General features: G+C 36.3%; 1 protein-coding gene and 1 long non-coding RNA gene across 6 annotated transcripts in view; one reads left to right on the plus strand and one right to left on the minus strand.

Annotated features, from left to right (window-relative positions):
• Positions 1-866: 866 nt before the first annotated feature.
• On the plus strand, positions 867-13,889 carry LOC121871104. 4 transcript variants are annotated; one of them, XR_006089828.1, is made up of 3 exons: positions 867-917; positions 3,741-3,878; positions 13,776-13,889. It is a non-coding gene; the product is annotated as an uncharacterized LOC121871104 (long non-coding RNA). The 4 variants fall into 4 exon arrangements; XR_006089826.1 differs by lacking the exon at positions 867-917 and adding an exon at positions 1,090-1,791; XR_006089827.1 differs by lacking the exon at positions 867-917 and adding an exon at positions 2,741-2,925.
• LOC121871103 (plasma membrane calcium-transporting ATPase 3-like) overlaps positions 8,973-16,289 on the minus strand; it is a 135,387-nt gene continuing 128,070 nt past the window's right edge. The window contains exons 21-23 of one of the 2 annotated variants that reach the window (XM_042373251.1): positions 13,767-13,974; positions 10,395-10,451; positions 8,973-9,015 (exon numbers count right to left, since the gene is read on the minus strand). In XM_042373251.1, coding sequence (XP_042229185.1) covers positions 8,983-9,015; positions 10,395-10,451; positions 13,767-13,974 — 298 coding nt within the window. In that variant the 3' untranslated portion in view covers positions 8,973-8,982. Of the gene's footprint in view, positions 9,016-10,219; positions 10,452-13,766; positions 13,975-16,289 lie in introns of those variants that run through there. The other variant, XM_042373252.1, reaches the window with a different exon arrangement.

A 16,289-nucleotide genomic window follows, 5' to 3' on the forward strand; every position in this document is an offset into this window, starting at 1 on the left:
GCCTCCTTACCGTTGGTACGCCCCAGGTGCATCCTCTTACACTTCGTGACATTGAATCTCAGCAGCCATTCCTTCGACCATTCCTGGAGCCCACAGAGGTCCTTCTGCAGCTCTTCACAGTCCGCTTGGTTCTTAATTTCCCGAAATAACTTGGCGTCATCGGCAAACATTTGTATGGAGGAGTGTACAACGTCAGGCATATCATTTATGAAACAAACAAACAACAGCGGGCCCAATACACTACCCTGCGGTACCCCACTTGTTACAGGTACAGATGACGATTTCGTGCCATTAATCACCACACATTGCTTGCGGTCATGTAGAAAGTCTTCTATCCACGCTAGGACATTTCCCCGAATTCCGTACCCTTCCAGTTTGATTTTCAGCCTTTCGTGGGGTACACTGTCGAAAGCCTTGGCAAAATCTAGGTAAATATTGTCGATATTACCACCCCGTTCTAGAATATGGGTCCAAATATCCAATACCTTGAGCAATTGTGTCAAGCAAGAGCGCCCCGGCATAAAACCGTGTTGGCAATCTTTTACAAGGTTGTTTCGTAGTAGATGTTCCATCGCTGCATCTCTGATAATACTCTCAAGTACTTTACATATTATGCTGGTCAGGCTCACCGGTCTATAGTTGTTCGTGGAGTGCCTATCGCCCTTCTTGAAGATAGGACTCACATAAGCCACTTTCCATTCACTGGGGACCATTTGTTCATCCAGGCATTTACAAAACAGAATCTTCAGGGGCTCTGCAAGCTCGTTGCACAGCTCCCTTAGCACTCTAGGATGCACCATGTCAGGTCCAGGACTCTTATGGACCTTTAGCCTGGACAGTTTATTTCTAATACCCTCTTCTGTGAACACAATGTGGGTCAGTGCTGTGTCGAACCGTCTGTCCTCAAACGCAGGAAGGTTAGTTGCATCCTCTCTTGTGAACACTGAGGAAAAGAAGCTGTTCAATGCCTCAGCTTTATCCTGGTCAGAATCTGCGTAACTACCATCTTCAAGCCTCAGGTCTGATACTCCTACTCGCGTTTTCAATTTCGACTTTGCATAGCGGTAAAACGCCTTTGGGTTTGACTTGACCTCGCGTGCAACCAGCCTTTGGAACTCCTTTTCAGCCCTCCTACACTCTATCTTTGCTTGGTTTCTGGCTCCCGGGCAAGTCCCATATCACAGAGAGAGCGGGATTTCTTAGTTTATTTGATTGGAGAGGAGAGAATATTGAAAAATAAAAGTACTTGTGGGAAGCTTGTTGCACTAAAGAAACAAGCATGGATACGCATTACAAGTTTCAATGCTGAGGGATATGGACCTCGGCGATCAGTAGAACAGCTGAAGTGGATGTGTACCCATCAATCAATTTCATTGATGAGTACCACAATTACTTTGCTGAAAGCATGCCTTCTACAAATCCAGGGCAAGATTTGTGCTTCACAAATCCTGTACCAGAGCGAGCCTCCAGCAGAGGCGATGACCCAAATTTACAACCTAGCCCCTCAACCTCCTCCCAGAATAATAAAGAGAAAACATCATTATTTGATGAAAAACGGTATAACCGACCAAACAGGAAAAATATAACCATTGAAGAGGAAGAAAATAATAAATTATTTTGGAGCACACGGCAGCAATTGTTAGATAAACAATTGGAAGAAACAATGATCAACATTCAACTTGCAAATAATCAAAAGTTGCATAAGATTTGGAGATTCAGCTTTTGTCAAAATAAAGATTCAAGTTGAACAAAAGAAGTTAGAAATGATGGAAAAAAATTCTGCACAATACAGTATAGTATAGTATAAAATTACTTTTGTATTGGGTGTTATCTCAATCATCCTTGGTGCTGTTTAAGGGTTAATAATGCAATCAGTTCACAAAAAAAAAAAAACGGTGTAATTCACTACATAACTACAGCTGTATTGTGATTTTCTACCTAACTATACATTATTTTAATTTACATAAAATTTTTTTATCTAAATTAGTTACTACCTAATTATAATTTATTTTAGTACTGTACTAAAGATTATGTATTTAATACCTACCTACAATTTTATTTAGTACTTAAAATTATGTATTTACTACCTAACTATAAATTAATTTACTATTATAAATTAAGTAATTAAAACCTAACTAATTTAATTTAGTAATTAAACTTATTTCCGTATGTACTACAGTAACTAACTCGAATTTAATTTACTTAAAAGTATGTATTTACTACCTAACTATAATTTAAATTAATATTTCATATTAAGGATTTAATACCTAACTATAATTTAATTTAAAAATTAAAATTATTTCTGTATGTACTTCAGTAACTAACTAGAATTTAATTTAGTACTTAATAGTCTGTATTTACTACCTAACTATAATTAAATTTATTTCAAAATAAGTATTTAATACCCAATTATAATTTAATTTATAATTTAAATTTATTTCCGTACGTACTACAGTAACTAAATAGAAATTAATGTTATAATTAAAAGTATGTATTTAATACTGAACTAAAATTTCATTTAGTAATTAAAATTAGTTCTTTAATACCCAACTAAACTTTGCGTACATAAGACATAACTTCTGGGATTTGCTACCTAACTACTGTACCATGATTTGTTAAAAAAAAAAACTAATGGGATATTTCATCAGAAAATTGTGAAAATAGAAAATGTCAGAGTACTGTATAACCTTTTTTTCTATATTTACAATTTCTTTCCGTTCTTTTTTTTTCCGCCCCCCAGGCTCCGTTGTGGGTCGTTGGACCCGTGCCCGGGTGGGCTAATTCCTGTAAAAAAAAAAAAAAAATCCAGTGACGTTTAGTTTGTTTCATCGAAGAAAGATTTAGGCTTGGACAACAGTAGTTATCACATCTTGTCTGGGGGTCACAGAATGGAAGAGGTTGGGAACCACTGATCTAACTGCTTATGTATGTTTGTGTGTCTGTCTTTCTGTGCCTTTCAGTATATCTATCAATTTATCTATCTATTATCTACCAATATCTATCTATGAATACCTGTTTCAGTCAGTTTTATCTATACAGTATTTGTCAGTCTATTTATTAATAAATATTTGTCAGTCTGTCAATCTATGTACTGTATGTCTATCCATATGGCTTACCAATATCTGTCAGTATCTATATAGTATTTCGAGAATGTATATAAAGGTGATTTAAGACTTGCAGCCACAGCGTAATTGACTTTTTAAATATTCTAAATATCTTTATTTATTCCAAAAGTAATTAATTAATACCATTTACCTTAATTATTAAACTGTGAACAGATCCTTAATCAGCATGTAAAGTTATACCTCTGTGTTGTTTTATATTTTCTTTATTTATAAGCCACATTATTTATATAGAGCTTAATAAGTATAAAAAAAATTTTTTTTTCTAAGGTATGAATTTGCTAAGTCGGCATTGTAGGATTTATTGGGGATCCCAAGAGCGAGTTTGAACTAATGGGAAAACCTGTTAATCCGGCACCTCTGAATCCCCGTAGGTGCTGGATAACTGGGATTCTACCTGTCTGTCTGTTTAAACTACAGTACTGTATTAATGTACCACTAATTTAGCTGGGAATATTAAGGCAAAACTGACAAGCACGCAAGATTTACAGTCCCAAGAAAGTTCACGTAAACCAAACTTGCATAAAACAAACAATTTCTGTACTTAATGACTATTAATTTATGGAAATATTTATATCATAAACTGTTGTGCATATTAAATGTTTTTGTTTGTTACAGATGAGTTAACCCTGGGAAATTGAACAGCACCATCACAACTGAAAATGATACTGCAGGCTGAGACAAATAGCTGCCATTCTAGAACTTAATTCCAATGAACACTATAACACCACTACCACAGCACCACCACCACATATGGTAAGGTAAACTAAAGGAGTTATTTGTCTGTCTGTCTTTATGTGCCTTTCAGTATATCTATCAATACCTCGCTCAGTCTGTTTTATCTATTGTATATGTGTCAATTTATTTATCAATACAAGTACTGTATTGGTAAATTTACATTTTCAACCAATATGGCTCTTGAGTTGAGCAATGTCTTTTTCTGATGTTTTAGACCTGGCATGGGCAACCTTTCCTCTGTCATGGGCAACCTTTCCTCAGTCTTGGGCAACCTTTCCTCAGTCATTGGCAACCTCTCCTTAGTCATGGGCAACCTTTCCTTAGTCATGGGCAACCTCTCCTCAGTTATGGGCTGCCTGCATTATGATTTCGGTATTTTTCTGCGGGCCAACCCACCAAAATTTATATCCTACCTAACCCAAAAGTAACGTTAATATTGTACAGTGAACCCTCACTTTACGCGGTTAATTCAACCCACAGGGTACCGCGGAAAGTGAGAAACGCGTAAAGTGAATAACATAACATATGGGATTAAATCAAATAGAGACCGGCTGGCCCCCAAACTCCACTTTTTCCGACACAATACCTATGTTCTAGTAAAAATAACATCTTAATTTTATGATGGTACATGCACACAATTAATACTTAAGAGAAATAGAGAAATACAGTCGCCAAGTTAATGTTCATTCAAATAATGGACTCAACTCCCTCCCCCTCTTCTCACACTACACTTGCTGGCTCTTCCCTCTCTGAGAAATTTTGGGAGGAAAACCACTAGATTTTAGGGTATAGTAATAAATAATACCTCAAACTAAAGTTAGGATAATATAATTGACATTGCTGGATTCTTGTAAGACCAGGAATATTTTGAATATAAATGTCATATATTTTGCACAAAAGATAACATATTTACTCAGAGTAAACATAATATCTAAAATTTGTATGTCTAATGCAAAATCTATTATGTTTATATTCAAAATGATCATCAAATTGTAAGAATTCCAGCAATGTAAATTATATTCTGGCCGGATAATTGGTATGAATTTTATGAGCTAAATAAAAAAATTATACTTCACCTGCGTAAAGGGGTACACGCACCTCGGAATGTGAGCATCCTGGGTTCTGGCAGGGCACCGCGTAAACATGGAAACGCGGAATGTGGGACCGCGTAAAGTGAGGGTTGACTGTATTAGCACGGACAGTGAAGAAAGCAGTTTATCGTTAGGTCCACCTTACGATATTTTCAGTTTACAATAACAGTGTTTTTCCCATTTATGAAACAAATCCACCATAATAAATTTTAAAGTAATATGTTAATGTTTCCTGGCTTTTAACACAAGATGAGTGAAGCAGTCTATGGATACATTGGTTTTTCCTACAGTTACAGCATTTGTCTTACTTATGTGACACACCCACCAGAATAATGTCAATGTTAATCTTGGTATATTAGGAACTACAATGAAACATCTTATAGACACATGTATTTATTTTACAATGCCAAGAAACATTATTATGCATACTTGATAATCACAGGGGTTAGGTTCCAGAAAACTACCGTACATATTGAAACAAATAACTTAGGGGAAAAATTAGTTTCATCCCACAACCCCAAAGATGCATCACCTAACAGACCAAAATATACCCCCAATAATGAGTAGGTACAGTAGAAGATATAATACTAGTATACTGCCAGACTGGGGTCACTAATTCTAAGGGGGAATACTTAACTCTAATCTTAATTTCTAAGGGTCACTGCCACCAGACCCCCTCTGGACAGTAAGTAACTCGTTAGGTAGCGGGCAGAGTGGACTAGGCATTGGGTTAGGTTTTTCATTGACCAGATCGATAAGGTGAAAGAAGGGTGAAACCACAACATGTCTTAGTTCTTTCAATTGTACTTTCTACTTACTTCAGTTCATTTTGGGTACTACCTAACCTCAGTTCTTTTTGGTAGCATGTCGATGGTCTAGGCACATGGGTAGTGTAATTCTGATATCAGGGTCACTTGGACGGAAATAAAGGTAACTACTGTGGAAGAAATGAATACTCCTAAAATACTCAAAGAACAAGTTTATTAATATAAAATCAAAGTACCAGGCTCAACTCCTGGGCTTATTGCAGACTCCGTATTTCTTATTTACTTATTTTCTTATTTATTCAACAGCAATTACCCAGATATTACACTCTTACTGGTGTCACATTACATTACATAGCAGGACCAGTTCCTTGTCCTTACTCTCAATACACTAATACTGATACAAACACCAACATGGGGTAATTATTAACAAACACATACAGCCACACTGTGAAACATAACTCCAAGGGTATAGCACTGGCGCCTCTAACAACTTCTGTTGTGGTCGGTTACACTCCGACACGTGGCGGGTCTGGGGTCCTCGGCCCACGAGGTAGAGTGGAGCCGATTAATCATGCCGAATCAGCGCCATCACTCCTATATTGACAACTGCTGGGTATCCACCGGCTCCGAGTGACCGGTAGGCTTCAATTAAACCCACCCTCGATTTGAGAACGAAGGTGAAAGGTGATACGGGAGGTTTACTCCTCCCGCCTCGCACTGGTTTATATACCCCCGAGTTGCCAGCGATCGCTACTCACGCAAATAATTCGGTAAATCTATTTCAAGTAAATGGAAAATAAGCAAACAAATGTTATTTACCAAGACGCTTCCCTCTGGCTCAGGGTGAGATGTAGGGGTAGATAACAAGGCTATTTATAGCCTGTCTTTGTGTCTGAAGTGGCCAGTACCCTAATGCACCATAAATAATTCATTGAACATTCATTTTTTGTATATATATATATATATATATATATATATATATATATATATATATATATATATATATATATATATATATATATATATATATATATATATACAGAGTTAACCCTCACAAAGATCCATAAAGAAATAAACAAATAAAAAAGATCAAGAGTGAGAAACAATATATGTATGTTATGTTGTCAATAGTAAGAGAAACAATCGAGACCCTGCAATTGTGTGTAAATGAGGCAGAAAGTCAGAACAGCAACCTGGGACTTGGTCACAATTTTTGTGATGTCATATGGCAGCAGGGTCTACCATTAGACAACACATTATGCTTCTAATATCTTCCCAGGCGGTAGTACCTCCCTGTTTAGTAGCTGTCTATATACCTACTACAGGCTAACCTGCAAATCCGTGTCTCGGAATAATGGACTTCTTTAACACTTATTCTACTATATATAAATGATGTGGCTTAGAAATAAAGAATAACAAAAATGAAAAGCATGGGTGTGCACTGTGTATGTGTGGGAAGTGAACAAGTGTGTGTGGAGGTGGTGGGTGGGCTATACCTATGTTTCTGACTCACCCTGCCAGCTGCCTTGTATATTGTTACTTGTAAAGAGTCTATAAAAGTTGTTGAAAAATCATTTAAATAATCAAATGTGGCTTAGAAATAAAGAAAATGTAATATAAAACTATAATATAAGAAAAAATAAGAGCATGGGTGTGTATATGTGAAAAGTGAACGTGTGTGGAGGCAATAAGCTATAACCAAGGCCTTGGATATAACTATATCGCCGACTTGCCAGCTCAGCCGCCTCCTATATTGTTACTTGTAATGAACCTATAAAAGTTAGAAATGAAGAAAATGTAATATAAAACTAAAATACGAAATATGAAAAGCATGGGTGTGTACAGTTTATGTGGGAAGTGATTGTGTGTTCAGGTGGTGGGTTACTGGGCTAGGCCGTGCTCCCTCCCGATGTGATATCACAGCATATACACACAGCCAGTGCAGCAGTCACATGTATCACACTGTGTCGCATAACCCAGAGGATGGTTAGTGAGGAAGGAACTTTTTTTTTTTTTACATAAAATATGTGCTATGTATCGATTTTATTGTTTATCATAGCAAGAAATATGACAGATCATCGCCATTGCGCGTGATATTCAAGCTAACGATTCTAGCTGATTTGGAGGAATTTTCATTTTTATTATTACAGGGTATTTAATTTTCATGCTGGTTAGTTGAATCTGTTGGTTGCCCAGATACTGGATAACTGGGATTCTACGGTATATATACTTCAACATTAATTAAAGAACAGTTTTCTTAATAAAAACTGTAAATGACTAAGAAATATATTGGTCATCAATCTCAAATTTCATTATTTTTACACCCTATCTAAAAACATCCGGAAAAATATATGAATTTTCCTTATAAAAGTTCAGTATTATACATACACTAACATAAAATATACTAATATACCATAAAGTGGGGGTATTTGGGCCCCTCTTGGAAAGATTTTGTTTTTAAGTTCGAAAATGTGTGGCTTATTTTTTCTTCAAATTTTAAAGGCCATTTTAATAGCAGTAAACTGGAATTCCGAAAAAAAAAATCAGGACTTTAAAATAAAACATTTCCAAAAAGGAGCCCAGTTACCCCTGCAGTGGCCCAGTTACCCCACCTTACAGTAATGATAAAACACTGAAAGACAAATACTGTAGTGAAGAAAATGGGTTAGATGGACTGCTTCCCCACTAGATCTGTTGGCACCAAGTATAACATGGTCATATTATAGGGGAAATACATTCAGGAAAGAAATATTTACTTCATTTACTATCACTAATTGGTATCCTAGGATTTTACATGGGTCATTGTTCACTTCCAGGATGTCACATGAGTCACTGTTTGCCACCAGGGTGTCACATGGGTCACTGTTTACCTCTAGGGAGCTACAGTAGAAGTCCAAAAATCCGGGCTGCTTGGGGATTGGGTTGGTCCGGATTTTCGGATTGTCCGGATTCTCAGGCAGTACTTTTAAAATTCAAATTTAAGGAGGAATAAAGAAGAGATGAACAGGTACATTTTGATAGTTTATTCATTTGCAAATATAGCATGCTTCATTTATCAAAACGAGCAGTTTTAATGAAAAAGCTGTGAATTCTAGAATTTTATTCTTTGCCATTTTTATATCATAAATTGTGTACTTTCCAATGTCGTATGTTTCCATTAGAACAGTATTGTTCACACCACGTTCTAGTTTCTTAATTATTTCAAGTTTGTCACTCAATTTCAACGTGTTCTTCTTTCTCTTCACACAACGAAGTTTATCTACTTTAGGAGCCATTATTATGGGCTTGTACAGTACTCTGTAAATGGAAAGAGTAGGACTCAAAATATTGTTATATTATAATGGTATTCTATTCATACTGTGCTTGATATAATGCATTCACGGAAATGTAATATTTTTGCTGAAATGACGTATATATTACAGTGGAAAGTGGGAAAAATCGTGACGAAAACAATGACTTTCGCTTTCTTTCGTTCAAAAGATGTTACCGTGATCGCTTTTCGTATGGTTTTCAGTTAAAAAACTGTTGTATTACAATAATATTCTATCCTAATTGACTTGAATAAATACTACGATACCATATTTCTGAATATTTTCATTAAAATCCATCAAAATCATTTTCCTTTTCATCGTCTGCAGCTTCTCCCAGTCCTCTCCTTGAACAGGGCTAGAGGGTATGTGTTTTTTGAATCGTTTTCAGTTAAAAAATTATTACATCACACGTATATTTTACCCAAACTGCGCCTGAATGAATATATTCTCGGAAATAAATAGTAGTTTTGCTGAAACGTGATGTATTTCAATGTAAAATAGGATAAAATACATGACAAAAACAAAAGACTTTACCTAAGCTTCCGATGTTCTTGAGATGTTACTCGTTTTTTTAATAGTTTTTGTTAAAATTCTGTTATATTACAATGATATTCTACTCATACTGTGCTTGATATAATACATTCACGGAAATGTAATATTTTTGCTGAAATTACGTACGTATTACAGTGGAAAGTGGGATCAAATCGTGACGAAAACAATGACTTTCGCTTTCTTTCATTCAAAAGATGTTACCGTAATCGCTTTTCGAATGGTTTAGTTAAGAAACTGTATTACAATAATATTCCCTCATAAGTGACTTGGATAAATATTTGAATGGAAATATACAATATTTTTGTTGAAACTACCCGCGTTTCAGTGTAAAGTGTCGTAATAATAAATGGTAAACAATTTGCCTTCGGCACTCTTGTTTCAGGCACGGCGAGCCTCGGTTTATAGGACGTAGTGTTTTTACTGAAGGTTTTGTTGTTCCCTTACCCTCAAAAACGTGGGTCGAACTATAAACGAGGAATATCATGAATTAACGATTTCTTGGTCAAAAAATCAGGGTCGACCTATAAACGAGGGGGGTTATAGACGAGTATATACTGTATGTTGTCACAGCTTGATTGCTCGTTTTAAAGTGGCGACCACGAGGTCGCTTGTTGTCGCTGTGCAGCTGTGGTGCTCACGCATGCGCACATACACACAAAAGCCCGCTAAAAAAAAAAAATAGTTTTCGAAAAGTCGGGATTCTCGGGTGGTCCGGATTTCTGGCATCCGGGGAGCCACATGGATCGCTGTTCACCTCTAGGGTGTAACATGGCTCATTGTTTACATAGATGAGGAGAAAGGCACACTATTCACCTCCAGCTGTGGAATGGTGAGCTCCCTCTTCTCTGTCTGACTGTCTGCTTCTTGAACCTGTAACAGGCAACAACGTATATACATACAAATACAGTGTTTCCTCAAGACACAAACCGCTTCAACAATTGCTAATTCTGAATTAATCAAAGTAAACTGCCTGCAAGAAGATGGAAGTAGAGAAAAATTTGCACGACAGTACCCGTAATCACAGTAGAAGTAACTGTACCATCTTCCACTTAACTTTTTACTTTTACTTTAAGCCTCTTAACCACTGATCGCCTTGTTTGCCGCTTGGGTGGTCAGTCACATCTGTTATGCACTGTTAACAAGTACTGGGCATGAAATGGCTCCAGAATGTATCTCTACCTGCACCAGTGATGGTCAAGTCTTGTCTTGAATGAGCGCACACTCGGTGCTGTCTCAATGCTCTCTAGCAGTTTGTTCTAAGAGCGTTGTGACAGCACTTAAAAAGAGTTATTTTACTATCAATCAATCTAGGCCAAAGTAGAATTCATGTAGTTGTTGGTCAGTACTCTAAATGCTTCTCCATAATCAAAATATATAAACAAGATAATGAAAGTAAATATACAGTACTAGAACAAGGTTGCCAGACAGGAACAGCATTGGGTACAGATTTAAAATATTACATTTTAAAAAAAATCAAGAAAGAAATAGCTTTTATGTAAGCAGAAATAATTAAATCTGGATGGTAAATACATTAAAGGAAGTTGGAAAGAATATTTTTGTAAAAGTTAGGGAAGCATTTGTAATATTGGATGAATCATTTGACTGTTAGTTTGTGTCAGGAACTCACACAGTATGGGTAAGGGATGTACTGTAGAATCAAATGAGGTCATTGAACAGTTACTGTATATCTCGGCCTACAAGACGGAATTTGAAGAAAAAAAATCAGCCCAAAGTTAGGGGGTCGTCTTAAGCACCAGAGATAAAATTCTTACCTCTTAAATATTGCAGTTTAGCGTGTCGAGAGTGGTGATGGAAACATGGCAAACCACTCACAAGGTCCTACCACTAATTATTTTATACTGAAACTTACGTTTGGGAGGCTGGATTAAAATGAAGATTACCAGTATATTAAAATAATAAAAACGTATTATAAACCAGTCTAACATACCGTAAAAGAACAATATACCCTGGTAATGAACACAGCTGCTATCATCATCCCCCCCACCCCCATTTGCCAGTGACAAGAAAGGGAAAGTGACCTTGACTGTGACCGCCTGTGGCTATTTTTAGCCGTCCTTGTGTTCGGAGGTGGTCAGTAATGCATATCTGTATATTTACTGATCATAATACTTATCTCCTATAAATAATTAATTTAAATTTTATTTTTTTACAAAGAATATTCAGTAAATGACTGCGTTAATTCTTGAAACTACCGACAGTGGTAAATTTAGGATGAGAATGATTAACAGAAGTCACGTCATGGATTTGGAGTTTGGTCCTTAATGATCACCATAAATTTCTGGTCAACTTCACCTACCAGGTATAATGGTAGCCTCCCTTTTTCGCGAAACAAGTACAGTCAACCCTCACTTTACGTGGTCCCACATTCCGCGTTTCCACGTTTACGCGGTGCCCTGCCAGAACCCAGGATGCTCACATTCCGCGGTGGGTGTACCCCTTTACACGGGTGAAGTATAATTTTTTTATTTAGCTCATAAAATTCATACAAATTATCTGGCCAGAATATAATTTACATTGCTGGAATTCTTACAATTTGATGATCATTTTGAATATAAACATCATAGATTTTGCATTAGACATACAAATTTTAGATATAATGTTTACTCTTGAGTAAATATGTTATCTTTTGTGCAAAATATATGACAATTATATTCAAAATATTCCTGGTCTTACAAGGAATCCAGCAATGTCAATTATATTATCCTAACTTTAGTCTGATTTATTATTTATTACTAAAAAGGTAAACAGAGTCTAGAACTGCTTTTAGTGTCCTTGTGGCCTAGCCGGTAAGCGTTCCCTAGTCACACCCAGTAGGTCGAGGGTTCAATTCCTTGCTGGTGAGGTCGTTGATTATATGTTCAAAGTCCGCGTGTTATATGGACTAAAAATGAAGTATATATATGTACCTCGCGTTTCATACCAGCTGGATTCGGTAAAATGCTACTGACACCACATAAGAGGCACGGGCAGTTTCCCAATGAGGTTCACGGCGCCATCAGCTCGATGAACAGGCTTTGTGTGAAATATAACAGAGTCTAGAACTGCTTTTAGTGTCCTTGTGGCCTAGCCGGTAAGCGTTCCCTAGTCACACCCAGTAGGTCGAGGGTTCGATTCCTTGCTGGTGAGGTCGTTGATTATATGTTCAAAGTCCGCGTGTTATATGGACTAAAAATGAAGTATATATATATATATATATATATATATATATATATATATATATATATATATATATATATATATATATATATATATATATATATATATATATAGTAATCTTTTTCACTCAAATCCTAATGAAACACTATTGAATTAGAATACTGTAGCTGGTTGAAGCAAGCTTATAAATTAAAGAAAATACTTAGTGTGTTTAATATATTACAGTATGTTATAAATAAACAAATAAATCGGTAAATCCATCTCAAGTAAATGAAACAATTGTATTCTACACCGACATTAGTTCAAGTTAAATAACAGACTTTTAAGTGAGTCACTAGTGTTTACACTACACCAACCTGTAACATTTGATGCCATTACTTGAAGTGAATTGGCCTTATTTTAAAAAACCAAGGATGTGTAAACAGCACTGGTCAATGGGATGGTTGGTAAAGGACTACTGGGTCAGTAAGCTCCCAATGGTAAGTGTCACATTTGGGGTACCGGTCTTATACAGCGAATAGGGCCCAAAAGCTACTTTTTAAATGGAAATTTTGGGGGCCGTCTTATACACCCCGTCGCCTTGTAAGCCGAAATATACGGTATTGGTTTTCAAAGAATTGTGAAGCAGATTATGGTCAATATTGACATAGGGCAAGGGGAACTTCAGGACCATTCTGAGGTAGACAGATGAGGCTGAGATAGGAAAGTGCATGGCACTACATTAGTTTTGAGGTCTGAAAGGAAAATTCTATGATTTCCAAGAATAAATTTCATTTTCAAGAAATTCCCTGAGCAACATGAGGATTTTTCTCATAATTATGGTTCTGTATTTCTTGGACAAAAAATATCCTTGGATGTCCAGTTTATATTAAACTGGATTAAGAAATGTCTAAATCAAAGTTATGCAATAAAAAGTATTCAGGTTAAAAGTATTTACACTAAAATAACAAAGGATTAAACATCCATGACTTAATGTTTTTCATTCCTTTATGTAATACAGTACAGTACCTTTATCAGGACAACTCCATTATCGGGTTCCTTCGACTTGAGGCAGCGAACACTCCTCGGGGTCAGAGAACAGGTCGAAGGGGGAGTCACGGACGAGTTCGGACTCTCCAAGTCCCCTTTGATAGACTCCCATCTCTCCACGCCGGACATGTTCTTCTGAGTCCACACGTTCCTCAACCCCGGACTGAAAGGCTCGGATGACACGTATCTGGAACAGTCCGCACAGCTCAATTATACTGAACAAGATTGGCAGGTTAACTGGTGATGAAGGCCACTATTCATTGAGATAGATAAATTTGTTTCTTAGATGGAATTATGACTGGTAGAAAAAAATTCTATTGTTGGGGTTATACATGATCTTACATGTCCAAATGTAGACAGATAAATGTACTGCATATCATCCTTATTGTAGGTACAGAGAAGGCATTCTGTGTGATGAGAACATTTGTATTTTGTTTTTCATATGCTTGGCCTGGACACACATGAGCAGGGCGTCATCCAGTGACCCGACCAAACGTCACAGGTTTCCCCGTTCCCGGTTTCCACCTGTACTAACATTGAATAAATGGTAGAAAAACAAGACAAAAAATATATCAAGTATATAAGCCTCTTTCAGTCCCTGTAAATCCAATTGCCTCTGAAGATGTCTTGAATAAAGACAAAAGCTAAGGTGCTCCAGTGTTTCCCTTTTCTTGTGTGGTTTTATTGAGATTTATCTTGTCCATAATTCCATTATATATATATATATATATATATATATATATATATATATATATATATATATATATATATATATATATATATATATATATATATATATATATATATATATATATATATATATATATATATACAGTGACCCCTCCGTTAACGAACTCAATCCGTTCCAGAAGGTCGTTCATTAACCGAAAAGTTCGTTAACCGAAACCATTGTTTCAATGGGTTTTTGGGTAATTGGTTCCAGCTCACCGAAAATTTCCTAAATTCAACAAAAATGGTAGAAAAGTTCACTTACTTTAAGGTGTGTATGTAGAAGGCTCCTGGATGATGATGATGATGATGATGGGATTTAGAATGGGGGTGGAGGAGAAGGAAAAAGAGAAGGCATTGGGGTGGAAGAGAAGTCACCCCATGGCGCCATTTCACCCATAAAATTTTAGCTCTTGGTGTAATTCAAGATTATTTTCTTTAAATCAATACTGCACTGCATTATATATTGTCAATATGTAAAATATATTTCAAAATGACCAATAATTTGCTTGGAAACACAGAAAAAAAGCGTTTAGTTGAAGAGAGTCTCAAGCAAGATGTTACCTCCAGTGAAAACAGAGAGAGACTAACGCCTGTTTGCTGTGTTAAGAGGCTGAATGCCGCGCATTAAACTAGTCACTTTACCTTCAGTTATGTTCAATAATTGTTAAAATGACTAAAAAATTGAATATTAAACTTTTAAAATTATTGAATAGTATAAACTTCTTGATATTTACTAAAATAGTAAGGAATTTAAGCCCTAGAACCGATTAATGTATTGGCGGACTAATACTACAGCTGGTGGACCGCCAAATGGAAGCAAAAACATGTGGAGGGGAGCTCATTAAAAACTCGTTAATCGAGGGATTACTCGTTAACCGAAGTTAAGAATCTTAAGGAAGGTAATTCGTTAACCGAGGCGCTCATTAACTGAGGGATCACTGTAATAATAATAGTAATAATAATAAAGAAATGCAAAAATGAAAAAAAATCAAGAGTGAGAAACAATATATGTATGTTGTGTTGTCAATAGTAAGAGAAATAATTGAGACCCTGCAAATTGTGTGTACAGTAAATGAGGCAAAAAGTCAGATGAGCAACCTGAGACTTGGTCACAATTTTCGTGATGCCAGCATCTGCCACAGACACATTGTTAGATTTAAATAACCAGTAAACCTGGAAATTTCAACTTTCATATTTTTTCACTTTTCATTTCCTTTGTTTGAATCTGTTTCATAATAAAACTTTATATGCAATGTCACCTCCCTCTTCACCTCCTGCTCTGGTAATCAAAGCTAGACGTCGCATCCTGGATTGAACAGAAAGCCGTGTTTTTCTAAAAAACCCAGTTTTTTGTGCACAATTGGGAAAAACTACTGGGTCTGTTGAATTTTGCCACCATAGTAGTACCTTTGGGAACGTTAAGGAAGAAGCAAATAACTCATCCTGGGTCAAAGTTGCTTCACAGAAACAAAAATATTGCTTCTTCTCTCCCTATTCAGATAAGATTCTTCTTTCATGGTGGACAAATTTTGACAATCTAATTGGTTCATCTCCCTGGGTTCCCCCTCAAACAGACTTGGTCGTTTGTAAGGAAGCGTTAGAGATAGGATGAGGATACCATTCCTCAAAAGGAGAGTTCCGTCAAGGGAAGTGGAGCAACTCCCTTTGAGACAAACACAAACATACCGGGAGTACAAAACAATTGGGCAGATGGTTGTTCCGTCTCAGGCAAGTATCGACGGAAACAGAATGGTCCTTAAAGATATCGAA

This window comes from Homarus americanus, unplaced genomic scaffold, assembly GCF_018991925.1.
Source record: "Homarus americanus isolate GMGI-L3 unplaced genomic scaffold, GMGI_Hamer_2.0 scaffold52512, whole genome shotgun sequence".
NCBI classification, from domain to species: Eukaryota; Metazoa; Arthropoda; class Malacostraca; order Decapoda; family Nephropidae; genus Homarus; species Homarus americanus.